The following is a 15,006-nucleotide window of genomic DNA, read 5'->3' as shown; positions in this document are numbered from 1 at the left end:
CCCTGCCTTCTCAGGTCCACTCCCCTCCACCAAGACGACACACGTACAACACGAGGGGCAGAACGTTAGTGACTGCCAGTATTCCAAAAACCTTTTACTCAACAAGATAACAGACCAACAACATTAAAGGTAAGCGTTAACACCACAGACTTAAAAACATAAGCGTAAAACCTCCTCTCTTTTCCTTCATTCTTTCAACTCAATTACAGTAATTATGGATTTCTCCTTCCTTTGAGAGCTTATATATGTTGGGACAGCTTAACATTGATTAAATCATACCACAGTTCGACAGCCCCTTTCAACTAATAAATCAACATCAGAATACTCCAACAACAGAAGCACACTATCAACATTAAAGTATTAGTCATACGAAGAAGATATTAATGACACTTCAGCAGTCCTCATCAAGTAATTAATTTAATTATTAAACATAGGTTTGATCTGAATTACAACATGATACCATCGTCTTTCTGCGCTAGGCACACCATTAATACAGAGTGTGCTCAACGGAGGTGGGTGGTCTAATGACACTTCGGCAAACTCATTTGGTTGGTCTACAATAGATTTGCTCAACAAAAGTGCTCAGGTTGCACTGCGACATGAATGCAATGTCTGTCTGGGCTAGTCAGAAACTAAAAACACAAAAAAATTATAACTTGTTCGCTATTTTTAAATAGACTACATCAAGTACGACATGCCAAAATCAAACATTACGGAAATTGGCACAGTAATGGAATGCTTTTCCTCATTTCGCACATAAACATTTGTACTGTTCTATACTCATTTAGCATCGACCATGGCTCCAGGCCATCAATATTGTTAATTTTACTCATATGATGGCTTTTTTAAGTGAAGTTTGTTCAATGTATTCATTAGTGTAGTAGATTTTTAATCAAGTTGGTACAAGGTAGCAATATGATTTGTAAGTTTTTTAAATGTATTCAATTACGCAGCAGATTATTGAACAAATTTCAACAAGGTACCTGGTAGGATGTGAGGTATTGATTCGAATGATGATGCCCGATAGGAAAGGGAGAAACATGTCTCAACTCTCATTTTACTTAATGTTTTAACTCAAACGTCAACATAATTGTATTGAATAGGTTGAAGTGAAATAAATTTCTTACATTTATTGTAAGATACTTTCAATACGGATTTGCAATAATTTTCATAACTTGTTATGTTATTAGTAGACGAATAAGTCTGAGTGGTGCCTTCAAAAGTAGGAAAGATCACAATATGAATATAAAGTTGGAATTGAAGAGGACAAATTGGAGCAAATATTCGTTTTTAGGAAGGGGAGTTAGGGATTGAAATAACTTACCAAGGGAGATGTCCAATAAATTTCTTTGCAATCATTTAAGAAACGGCTAGGGAAACAACAGATGGGGAATCTGCTACCTGGGCGACTGCCACACATGCAGATCAGTAGTGACTGATAGTACAGCAATACCAAGAACACTTCAAGGCTATAAAATACCACAGATATTCAGCTTATGCAGAACATGTTTACAATAACAACCATAATTTTTGAAGCATTGAAATCAAGGTCAACAACAAGGATAGGATAGTGCTAACGGGCGATTCCAATGCGAGAGTTGGAAATACAATAAAACTGAAGGATACGAAAGGGTGATTGGTAAATGTGGGGAAGATATGGAAGCTAATAGGAATGGGAAGTGTTCGCTGGTCCTCTGTGCTAGTATGATTTTAAAAGTTATGAATACATTCTTGAAGCATAAGGCTACTCACTGCTACACATGGAAGGGTAGGGGTACCAGATCCATAATAGATTAATAGACTATTCTTAACAGACTTCGAATTCAGGAAATCTGTTAGTGGTCTGTATCATTGAAAAATCCTATCTGATGTGTAGTGAACTAAGCATCTCTAAGCCTAGGACAGAGAAAGTGAAATCTGTCTGCACACGAATTATCGTAGAAAATATCCAGGACGAGGAAATTGGATAGAAGTACATGGATATAATTAACAAAAATTTCCAAACAATGGACAGTAAGCTGGTTCATGATCTGCAAAGAGAATGGGTGGCATACAGGGATGTTGTAATAGAAACAGCAAGGGAATGCCTAGAAACAGCTGTGTGTGTAAAGATGGGAAAAAGCGAACATCTTGGTGGAATGATTAAGCGAGAGCAGCTTGGAAACATAAAAAGAAGGCTTATCAGAAATGGCTCCAAACAAGGACTGGTACAGACAGAGAACTGTCCATAGATGAAAGAAACAGAGCAAAACAAATAGTTGTTGAATTCAAAAAGAAGTCGTGGGAAGATTTTGGTAATAATCTAGAAAGGCTGGATCAAGCTGCAGGGAAACCTTTCTGGACAGTAATAAAGTAATCTTAGAAAGGGAGGAAATAAGAAAACGACAGTGTTTTGGGTAATTCAGGTGAACTCATTATTGATCCCAGAGAATCACTGGACAGGTAGAAGGAATATTTTGAAAATCTTCTCAACGTAAAAGGAAATCTTTCTGGTGATGTTGCAAACAACCAAGCTCATGGGCAGGAGGACAATGATATTGGAGAAGTTATTCTTGATGAAGTGGAAAGGATGGTAAACAAACTCCAGTGTCATAAATCACCAGGATTAGATTATATCAGACCTGAAATGGTGAAATATAGTGGAAATGCAGAGATGAAATGGCTTCATAGATTAGTAAGATTAGCATGGTGTGTTAGTAAGGTACCTTCTAATTGGATAAAAGCAGTAAATGCACCTACCTATAAGCAAGGGAACAGGAAGGATTGCAACAACTATCAAAGTATCTCAGTGATCAGTATACCAGGCAAAGTATTCACTGGCATCTTGGTAGGGAGGGTGCGATCCGTGGTTGAGGGTAAGTGGGATGAAAACCAGACAGAGAGGCTATCAGGATCAGATTTTCAGTATGCGCCAAGTAACTGAAAAATGCTACAAGAGGAACAGACAGTTATATCTAGTCTATAACGAAGATGTATGTATTTATGTACATGTAGTCTATGTAGACAGTGTAGTCTATAACTAGCAACAACAGCTGCGAAATAGAGATTAGGAGAAGGATTGCCATGGCCAAGAATATCATGTCTCAGTTATCTCATATTTGGAAGGATCGCTCCATTTCTGTAAAGCTAAAGACGAGACTAGTACAGACACTTGTATTCTCTATGTTCCACTATGGTGCTGAAACGTGGACTTTACAGGCTTCAGATTTAAATAAGATCAACTCATTCGAGATGTGGTGCCGGAGAAGAATGCTTCGCATTCCTTGGACAGCATTTCGAACCAACGACCATCCTCAAGGTTCTGAATCAGTACCAGGTTATCGGCAAAATGTCAACAGAGGATTCTCCAATTCTTTGGTCATATTATGCATCGTGGAGAAGGAAGCCTTGAAAAGCACATAATCTAGGGAAACGTGCCTGGAAAGAGGGAGCATGGGCGAGCACCTATACACTGGAGAGATGGCATAAAACATGCAACAAAGACATCGTTCAGACAATCTACCCGTATAGCAGAAGACCGTGGAGGATGGAAACAGGTACAAAGAAATATCTTCAGAGATCACGATCCTCAGGATTGAGGGACCGATATAGACAGACAGACAGACAGATAGTTTATGTTGGAAAAAAAAAAAAAAAACTGGAGGTTAATTTTTAAAGGTAACTACAGTTTAGAATGAAATGCCCATGAAAATATTGAAATATTTATGGCACAGAAAAAAGAACCTGACAAGATTTTGAATAAAACTGCTATTAGTAAGTATATTATGTTTAACCTTTAGGTGATTAAATGTCACTTGCTACTAACACACTCGTGCTCTAAGCTTAACCTTTGTGTAATACCTGCCGAACAGTTTTAACATTTCCAGCCAGCCCTTTTAATGATATATCATAAAACAATTTTTAAGGTCTAGCATCAGGTTCTTACACTGCCTGTCATATGTTTTTCTTTTATATTTTACAGTTTATTTAACCTCGACTGAATTTTATGTTGACGACACATCTATGTGGATTAGCATGTTTTAAATAATTTATTCTTAATTACTGATGATGGACCCTAGCGTGAAATAAGATTCTGAACAAAAACCTTTTGTGTGCTTATATGACAGTTTAATCTCAATTTTTTTTTTTAATATTTGAAAAAATAATACAACTACCAACACTGTTTTAATAATGGCTTAGATATTTTATAATGATTACAGTAATCCAAATTAGTAGTAAATTCGGTTACTCACCCACACCGCGTAAGTCGACAGACCACTTTCCTTGAGATTCTTTTTCCGCCAGAACATAACGCCACTCTATAAATGTTGAAGATACCACATGCTTGTATCCTAACGCCAACACCTTCACGAGGACAAGATGTATTCTGTCATTCATTCGCAACAGTTCATCTCCAGTGGCCCTTCGGAAGGGACCCATCTCGTCGCTGTGAAGCTCCAGAAGAAAACCAGTTTTAAAATCCGCAAAACTTGCAATTGGTGCCGGCTTAGTCCAGTATCGCTGTTTGCGGAAACAGACGTAAAACATGAAGGGAGTCTTCTCCGATGGTTTTGTAATGCGCTGTAAGAAACCTGTCATCTTACAAATTTCAAAATGAAGGTAGCGTCGCCTTGGGTTCACCATTCTTGTGACTGTTGGTGTGTCCGATGTTTGCAGGTTTTTACTTTGTTCCAAGCGCTCATGGCTGGAATATTCTGACTCTGGACTGGATTTCTGATGTTCACTACTGCTTGCTGGACCAGATGTTGTACATTCTGGGTATACCATCTTACAACGGCAAGTTGAGGTTTCAGCCCCTCGTTGAGCTCTCGTCTCTTCAGGGTTGTTCTGTACCCGATCACCCGTAGAAGTTCCCGTTCCCACTACTTCCTGGTGACTAATTCGGGAGCGAACATTCTCCAGTAAATTCCTCAACACACCATTTTGTTTCAGCTTCCTCACTATTTCCTTCTGCACTTCTTTCTGGTTAATCAATCCACGGTTCTCTTGCAGATTGTTGATCATCTGAAGCACCAACGCCCGAACATCAATCTATAAACAAAAAACATGCGTACAGTTAGTGCTGTCAACAGATCAGATAAGCAAGATTTAACTACTTCTCTAATATACAGACATGTAGCCTATGTTGAAAAAAAAGAACAGGAAGTTAATTTTTAAAGGTAACTACAGTTTAGAATGAAATACCCATGAAAATATTGAAATATTTATGGAACAGAAAAAAGAACCTGGCAAGATTTTGAATAAAACTGCTTTGAGTAATATATTATGTTTAACCTTCAGGCGATTAAATGAAACTTGCTACTAACACACTTGTGCTCGAAGCTTAACCTTTGTGTAATACCTGCCCAACTGTGGGTTCTTGGTCTTCCCACCATCCATTTTACTGTCGCATGTCTCTCCAAGTTAACATATGCTGCCCTTGTTGGCTCCATCCTCATTACATGCCCAAACCACCTCAACCTGGACATGCTCACCCGATCTGACAATGCTGTAACAATCCCAGCTTCCTTCCTTCATTCCTTAACTTGTCCAGTTCAGTTTTTTGAATTGTGGACCTAAGGAACTTCATCTCAGATGCCTGCAACCTTGATGAGTCTTTCTTAGTGAGGGTGCAGGTTTCAATACCATAGATTAAGATTGGTATGAAGTACTGATTGAACATCACCAGCTTTGATTTTGTTGGTACTTTGGGATCCCAGAGGAGTGTTTGTACTTGGTGGTAAAAGTGAGAGCTTTTCTGCACTCTACTTGCCACCTCCTTTGAGACTAGTGTATCATAAGATATTACACTGCTGATGTATGTAAAGCTTTCCACACTTTCTAGTGGATGCTTTCCTAGCATGATGTTTGCTAGTCACCCCTCTCTGTTTATTGCCATCACTACTGTTTTGGGTTTGCTTATCTTGAGACTGAATTCCAGGAACTTAACCTTCCATTCATCAAGTCTAGACTGTACTTGTTCCTCAGTTTCTCCCCAGATCATAACATCATCAGCGAAAGCTGTTGCATTTAGTTCAGAGGTTTTCTTGATGTTCTTCATTATGTCATCCATAATAGTGATAAAATAATAATGGGGATAGTGCACTGCCTTGTTGCACTCCACTTTTGGTCTGGAACCAGGATGAATGTCCGTCAGCCAATCGCACACAGATGGTACAGTTCTCATACAATAAAACAATCCCATCCATTATCTAAAGGCTAAGCCTTGTCGCTGCAGCCACATCCCACAGTCTTCAGCAGTCCTTTTCATCCTGACATAGGAAGCAAAACCCAGCTGAGTGATTATGTTCCTGAGGGATGAGAGACGTGGTCTTCCTCTCGACTTCTTCCCTAGGACCTTTCCTTCGAAGACATTCTGAAGAAAGTGTCATGTCGTAGGACGTGTCCAAGAAATTTAGCTTTCCTCTGCTCTAATGACTAAATTAAGGTCCGTTTCTCATTAACGTCATTCAAGATTTGGATATTAGACTTTTTTTTCTATCCAACTTGTCCCAGTCAGTCTTCTCCAGAACCATATTTCTGCAGCTTCTAGTATTGATTGTGCTTGTTTTCCCAAAGTCCAGGTCTCACAACCGTAAGTTAGCACACTCCAAAGAAAGGTTTCTAACAAATTTCTTCCTGGTTTCATTTCCTATGTGCTTATTTAACAATAGATTTTTCCTGTTTTGCCATAGCAATTCTTCCTTTGACTTCTGTCAGGCACTGATTATCACTGGTAATAACACTACCCAGATAACAAAATTCTTTAACCTGATCATTTTTTTCACAGCCTAATTTAATGTTTGTTTTCTTTGTGTTTATTTTTAGCCTGAACTTCTCTAACGTGTTGTTTAGTATACTGAGCAGTGTTTGTATCACGAGATATTACACTGCTGATGTATGTAAAGCTTTCTACACTTTCTAGTGGATGCTTTCCTAGCATGATGTTCGCTAGTCATCCCTCTCTGTTTATTGCCATCACTACTGTTTTGGGTTTGCCAATATGTAATCAGTAGCATCGCTTCGTGCAACTAGCTCACTTTCCCCTTAACGGTCACTCAGAAGCAAGTAAGGCAGCAAGGTCAAGTATGTTTTGGTTTGGACGACAAGCTGAAATGCAACAGTTCACACAATAAATTATTGGATTCCAGCTACAAATATTTTCGCTAATTAATCTGGGTTTTTCGTGTGTTTCATAGAATGTTTCTACAATTTTAAATCTTGGTTTTCGTTTATTTAAAGGGGATAAGATAGCTATGGCTCGCTTGCTCGTCTATATCAACAGGATCAAGTTCCGGTCTTACGTATCAATAAAATAACAACCTTAACAGTAGGTTACTTGGCAACTTTGTCATTGCTATTGCTAGTGGCTTTACGTTGCACCAACACAGACAGGTCTCATGGCATGATGGGATAGGAAAGGGCTAGGAGGGGAAAGGAAGCGGCCGTGGCCTTAATTAAGGTACATCCCCAGCATTTTCCTGTTGTGAAAATGGGAAACCACGGAAAACCATCTTCAGGGCTGCCGACAGTGGGATTCAAACCCACTATCTCCCGGATGCAAGCTCACAGCTGTGCACCCCTAACCGCACGGCCAACTCGTCCGGTAGGCAACTTTGTAATAAAACACACAAATAATTCTAATAGTAGACCAAGATATTACATAAATGTTTTTTTCTATATAGATGTAAATACAGAGCAAGATTACTTTGAAAAATAAGAGCTGACAGCAATTTATAAGTTGAATGATTTAACATTTTTTATTCTTTTCTTTTTTATTACATAGTTTAAATTTAGTATTGCTTTTACAAGATGACATACTTGTAGTTTGCAAATTAATGAGCAATGATGTCTAGAAAGTTATTTTAATATTTTAGTATTTTAATATTTTAATATTTCTAAACATTACATTGTCAGTGGTGTATAACCCTTTGCAGTCCAATTTTCTGTCACATGTTCCAACAGTCGGGTCCAAATTAATTTTGCACATTTTTACCCAGTCAGATTAACTCAGAACTTTTATTAGTAACTATAATTATATTATTATGATTATTATATTCTATAAACATGAGTCTAGTGAGTTATTTACAGCTTTACACAAAAGTCTTAACGTCTCATTTGCCAGAAAGATTGCCAGATATGAAAGATTACTGGTGTACAGAATTTGTTTTTCCGTGTGCCTTTCTTCAGTAAAATTCTCACTAGGAAATTTTTTTCAAATATTTTGGATGCTCCATTTAGAAAACACTCAGAATTAAGGTAACAGCCTTAGAACCAGAACTCAGAATTTTCTAAAATATGCGACAGTACATGTAGGGAATATTTCATACCTGGGCCAAACTTATCAGTTGACGAATCTGTTGTTGGTTTCAAGGGAAGAATATAATTTATAACCTACAACCCCAAGAAACCAACTAAGTGAGAGCTCTGTGTGTATGTTGTGGCAGACTCTTTGTAGATACATTATATCCTTTGTGCCTTACTAAGGAAAATTGACAACTTGCAATGTTGGAGCTCACTACACCTTCAACTTCACTCGACAGTTCTCTTATCTCTTCATCTAAGTGAAATAAATAATCATCCTCACTGCTGTCTAAATAAAGGTGCATACATATTTCTTCATCATTCATATTTAATGCTTTTATATCGCAACTTTAACCGAGACAAATTGCACTCACAGATAAACACGCCTAGTACAACATGTGTGCAGCACTACTCAATGTAAACACAACTGACGGGCCGTGGGTAACCATGACGATATACGGCTACATATATCTCGTATTATTTCCATGGAGATAACAGAACGGCTCCATTTGTCCACAAAAATTTACTCTAGAAACTCTAGGGATAACAATCTACCTTAATCAGGTCAAAGAACTTCAATAAATATATTCTCAAGTAGAACAAAACAAAGTCGAGGTCACCTCGATGTTGGACCGGAAAAGGTTAACATTGATAGTTTTCACACAAGATTGACAGTGATCTCAAAGGGCCACATTTGGAGATTTAGATAATTGCTCAATATTTTTAACAGTGTCATGGATGTTTAAATTGTACCTATATACGATGTTAATGAGGTAGAATGAATGATTTATAGATGTAACAAGTCCAAAATATTTCGATGTTTTGTACCGCTGAAGAATTTGGGGCTCTCGAAACATGTACGGTTGATATGGTTGACAGTAAAATAAATGGTTAAGTATTGACAAGGCAGAATAAGTGTTATATAAGGTAGAAGCACCAGTAGCTGACACTTTAATAATATATTTTTTACATAAACCAGGGGGAGAAAAAAAATTCCTAAACAAGTCACACAATATCTTTATGTACAATCAGATGGATCTCTTTGTGCCCAACAAGATGCATAAAAAGAAAATATTCATGTAATCAATAATTATCTCTTAAAATTAATTTTTATTGTGTGTGTTTTTGTACTTGTACCCGACCCCTCAATATTGCTCATCTCCTAAAACTGACCCATTTTGTACACAGATTATACTGTAAGATATATCAAAATAAATGACCCTTTAATCAACTAATCATTGTTTATTAGTTACAGCCTGAACATTACAGATATCCTGTACATTATAAGCAGAATACTTCCTTCTAGCCTTGTACAGAAGAGCAGATTTTGGTACCCTTATTCTGAAGCTGCAGTATTTACTGGCATTCCTCGTTTCACCTCATCCAACGTAGCAGTCATAGATGACTGTGGGTACTTTAGAAATTTACTTCGTTGAGGGTCCATTTTATATCACCCATAGATGACTGTGGGTACTTTAGAAATTTACTTTGTTGAGGGTCCATTTTATATCACCACTTGAAAGACAGGTGTGACAAAATCTGTAAAATATCCATAGCGTGTGAGCTTTGGGTTATGGTTTATATCAGCTGCCTACGCCTGACACATGGGGTCAGCTTCAGGTTCCCTTATTGGAGAATCACATAAAAAGAAATATATCTCGCTAGTGTATGTTTATCCAACCTTTGTCCCATTTCCCAACGGTGTCAGGTTTGAAGAGAGGTGAATCTTTGTAGAGAATTTTTATGAATGGATGCTCTACCTGACGTCAACCTAATCACAGGAGTTACTGAAATTAAATTAATGACGTGGTATTATGGTAGTAATTGCCCCAGACGAGTGCGACAGGCTTCGGCAGCCGGCACAATTCCTATCCTCGCCGCTAGATCGGGGCTTCATTCATTTCATTCCTGACCCGGTCGAATGACTGGAAACAGGCTGTGGATTTTCATATTATGATAGTAGGAAGGGAGGAAACATGGTGCTGGCATATAGCCTACTCCTGTCGAATAGCACCAAGGGGTCTGCTCAAGGCTTCACATCCCCATCCGATGAACAAATTACAATCAACAGCATCATATGCCCTCACACCACTGTAGAGAAGTTTGGAATTTAATCCAGGCGTTTGGCACACAATGTGGCGATTATAAATTTTATACCACCACCTCTCTTACCCTGCTGCCAAATTCTTTGACAACCCAGTAAACAAAATATAATACCTTATTTATGAAAAATGCTAAGGTTCCCTCCAAACTTGCTTGCTGATACTCCCCTTCATACAAACGACTTGCAGATCTAGATCATAACTTTAACTACTGCCAACTCATTCTTTCTTCGAAAGAGAAACATTTAAACTACAAACTGATGCAAAAAGAAATTAAATATGAGTAGAGATAATGTATTCTCATTTTTTTTAATATCTTAAGTTGGACTGTCAGCTATAGGTACAGGATCAGGTACATCTACCTTATTGAATGTAAGATTATGCTCTAATACCGTTGAGGTTGGAAAAGAATAAGAGTTGGCTAAGGGAGATCGGGTAGGATGGATGAAAGTGAGGAGCCTGACACAAATAAGTGAAAGCAAAACCAGGACTCAGGTAAGGACCCCGTAGTTGCCTCTTACAACAGGCAGGGGATGCCGTGGGTGTTAATTCTACCGCCCTCACCCATGGGGAAGTTCTCTCCAGACCTAGCCCCTCAAAATATGTAATGCTCCTTGGTCCTTTGCGTCTTTCCAGCGAAAAGTCTATTTTCTAAATTGTTTTTGGCACTTTACACCTTTCTACTGGTAAGTATCCAAATATGCCATCAGGATTGGAAGAGAACAGGAAAGACTGAAAGGAGAGACCAAAGTGGGAAGTATGCCATGAGGTAAGTGGAAGCAATGCCACACTCATAATTTACAAGCTCAAGGGCTGTCCTAGGTCTTGGATATAATAATACTGTCCAGGTCTAAAGAGAGCAAGAATTGGTCACAATAAGCTGGATGATAAAAATGTTAAGAAAACAAGGGCATCTACCCTGTCCCATCAGTGACGTTTTACCATTTCTGCTACAAGGTGCTGTATTGGCCCATGTGTTAATGAAAATTAAGCATTCATACCAACATGACAACCTCATACTTCACTCTGCTTTAAACCTTTTTGAATTTAACCAGCGTACTGTTTGTACCTCTTATTGAATATTGAAGATGATGAAACAACTTTCCTATTAACAGCAGTAACGGAAAATAACTTGAATAATTAACAAAAAGTAGCATTGCTCTATCTTTATAACATAGTATTTTCTTGGAAACCCCACAAAATGTTGGGGAGCTGAAAGTGTATTCCAGATAATGTTCCTAGCTTCGCATAAGAGATTGACGGAAACCTACTGAGTTGAGTACTACGGTGCAGAGTGCCCAAGATAACTTGCATGTTGGATACCGAATTTCTAGCATTAGCCAAGTACCCACTTAACCCCACAGGAAATTTGGCAAGGCTTGAATGTAGACACAATAAGGCCTACACTCAATCACTGAATGTTGTACGATGAATGCAGCTACTTCTTTGAAAGAGACACTCATGAAAGCATCTAACGAACTGATGGCATAGAGAAGATCTATATTATTAATTTGTGTATTCAAAATACTTAAATACATTTGAAGACAAGAATGGAACATCACATCTATGTGCATGCAACACCTGCTATGATCTAATTCATGGAAAGTTTGGTTTTGGAAGGCAGAGTATACATTTAATAAATACGGTACTCAATCCATACCTCTTGCAACTAATTTCAAATTAAAATTCCACATAACCTAAAAACAAATTTTAAAAAACCATAGGCTACTTTAAAAAAAATCACAGAAAACATTATAAAAGAAATATTAACTAGACAATATTCCTAAGGAACCACAGAAAGGAACGGCATATTTCTGCCACAATACGAGACTACCGCGATTAGACTTCATCCTCTTTGACAACGCGAGTCTCGCAATATAAACCGTGAATATAACGGGTAACTTAACCTCATCGGGCGGGATGTCAGTTTTGTGGATTACCTAGAGTTCAAAAGTTGCAGCTGAATAGGTATTTAAATCTTAATCGTAAATCACGGATCCTCAGTTAAGAGTCGATTACAAACGATAAGAACGTAGCCTTACTTATGTGCTAAGAGTGTGATAAACCGTTTGAAAGTGCCGCCGCATTACCGAGAAGCTCGCTATGATGGTACTATGGGCTTTTGTGTTGAAGGATTTTACTACTTACATAAATTAATTATTTTTGAATATTCAATTGTAAATTACCTCTTCAAGGCAAACTCTAATAAGCTGCTGTAATTCTTCCTTGCTTCGCTTCTTAGGTATTGCTTCTTTGGTCAGATTTTCAGATGACATTACAATAGTGTTTAAATTACCATACCGAGAGGTACGTCAAAACAGTTTGAGAGTTCATACAGGTAAACAAGCGAAAATGTACAACACTTAAAGGATATAAATCACACTACAGTACTGTCCTCTGTAATTGTAATGAAGTAGTATCCCTGAGAAGTTCAGTATAATAAACTATCTGTAGCATCATACCAAATACTTCCACAAACCTATCCAAATGTGAATGAAGGGTGAAGGGTGAAGGGTGAAGAATAACGTCGCAGTTACTTTGGAACGGTTACAAAAAATCTCGCCGTTATGAAAAAAAGAAAAAGAAAAAAAAACCTCCCAACAGCAAGGTTACCAACACCCAATGACGAAACGTAGCTAAAGTTGATTGCCAAAATGACAAAAAATGGCTAATATTGGCGTAGCTTAGAAATAGTCGCTGTAACAGATAAGGGAGAAAAATACAAAAACGTACAATATGCTTGAAACCATAGAGTTAGTAAATTATACACTAGAGGTAGCATTGGCGCCACCGTCTACGAGAGAATCGCTGTAGCCAGCGGAGCATGTTGAAATCACAGCTGTTTGGCAAAAAGCTCACTCCGCTATACTCATCAATGTAAATAAAGGACTTTTAAAACTGTGTGGATACAGATATGGTTTAAAATTCTTACATGTAAACATTCTCAGATATTACAGTATACTTGCGATGCTTCTCTCCAGTAAAAAAGAAAGCCCTAATAGCATAAATACAGGAGAAATGCGTGATAAAAGCGCACGGTGTTCAGGTGCAGTTAAGAAACACAAAATCAATATACTGTTCATATTAAGTCTTCTAACAACATAGGTTTAGAAGGAGGGCACGTATATTCCGCTATCTTTTGTGCAAATGAACAGGACTTTGGTATAGTTCTGCTCAACGGCCGAAAATGTCCCCTCTTGTACGAAGCGGATGAGCGAGCTTTTAGGCCTAAAAGCGTTGGCGAGATTTGGGGATAAAGTAGACAAAATATTATTATCGCTGGTTTAGACGCTGGCTTTCTAAACCCAAGTTGGCAGGTTCGAGTCTGACTCAGCCCGATGATACTTGAAGATGCTCAAATATGTCAGCCTCTTGCAGATGAATTTACTGGCACATGAAAGAACTCCCGTGGGAAAAAATCTGACACCTCAGTGTCTCCGAAAACCGTGTAAGTAGGTAGTGGGACGTAAAGCCATTATTATTATTATTATTATTATTATTATTATTATTATTATTATTATTATTATTATTATTATTATTATTATTATTATTATTCGTTTTGGCCTACTAGGGACCACGGGGCTCGTCTTAACTCTTAGTTAAGGTCTTCTGCTTTTTCTTGGCCCAGTATGATTTCATTTTCTGATTATTATTATTATTATTATTATTATTATTATTATTATTATTACTATTATTATTATCGATGTTTTCTAAACGCGAATACAAGTGGAAATACGACACTCGGTTGTGGTTTCATACTATTATGGAGTTTTTATTTAGTTTTTTCCTGAAATGCATGAATTGCTTTAAGATTTTAACTTATAAAATGATTTTCGTTAATGGAAAGGGAGAGTGGTAAATTATATGATTGAAGAGAACCGAAAAAATACTTATAATAATTTTTACAATTTGTTTAACATCGCACCGACACAGATAGTCCTTATGGCGACGATGGAATAGGAAAAGACTAGGAGTGGGAAGGAAGCGCCCGTGTGCTTAATTAAGGTACATCCCCGGCATTTACCTGGTGTGAAAATAGGAAACCACGGAAAATCATCTTCGGGACTGCCGACAGTGGGGTTTGAACTCACTATTTCCCGAAAGCAAGCTTACAGCTGCGTGGCCCTAACCACGCGGTAAACTCGCTTGGTCAATAATTTATTGTGCTTATATCTCCATATGACATTTCAGGGATTAATATTGACGAAAGTAAAGGACTCAGATGTTCACACGGTGCAGGACATCTATAATAGTCTCTACATTTTAAAATCTGGTAAGGTATGAATGGGGACTGCTACACGTATTGTACGAAGGGAAAGCAACTAACTGTATATACACAAAATATATTCAATAGCTTTTAATGCTATAAATATACACAGAAAGTAAAAAACGAAGCACAATTCCAGGCTATCATGTACATCTTTTCTTATTTTCTTTTTTGTACCAATTTGCTTAATGTCGCACCGACACACATAGGTCTTACGGCGACTATCGGACAGGAAAGGGGTAGGAGTGGGAAGGAAACGACTGTGGCCTATTTAGGGTACAGCCCCAGTATTTTCCTCGTGTAGAAATTGGAAACCATCTTCAGGGCTCCCGGCAGTGGGGTTCAAACCCACTA

General features: G+C 37.9%; 1 protein-coding gene across 3 annotated transcripts in view; it reads right to left on the bottom strand.

Annotated features, from left to right (window-relative positions):
- Positions 1-12,662, bottom strand: part of LOC136884670 (centrosomal protein of 76 kDa) — a 71,852-nt gene extending 59,190 nt beyond the window's left edge. For all 3 annotated transcript variants that reach the window (XM_067156925.2, XM_067156926.2, XM_067156927.2), the window contains exons 1-2: positions 12,572-12,662; positions 4,233-5,031 (exon numbers count right to left, since the gene is read on the bottom strand). In XM_067156925.2, the coding sequence (XP_067013026.2) occupies positions 4,233-5,031; positions 12,572-12,661 (889 nt within the window). In that variant the 5' untranslated portion in view covers position 12,662. The remainder of the gene's footprint in view (positions 1-4,232; positions 5,032-12,571) is intronic.
- Between the last annotated feature and the right edge of the window lie 2,344 nt (positions 12,663-15,006).

This window comes from Anabrus simplex, chromosome 13 (genome assembly GCF_040414725.1).
Source record: "Anabrus simplex isolate iqAnaSimp1 chromosome 13, ASM4041472v1, whole genome shotgun sequence".
NCBI classification, from domain to species: domain Eukaryota; kingdom Metazoa; phylum Arthropoda; class Insecta; order Orthoptera; family Tettigoniidae; genus Anabrus; species Anabrus simplex.
Note: the sequence above shows the minus strand (reverse complement) of the source record. Positions and strands in the feature narration are given on the sequence as shown.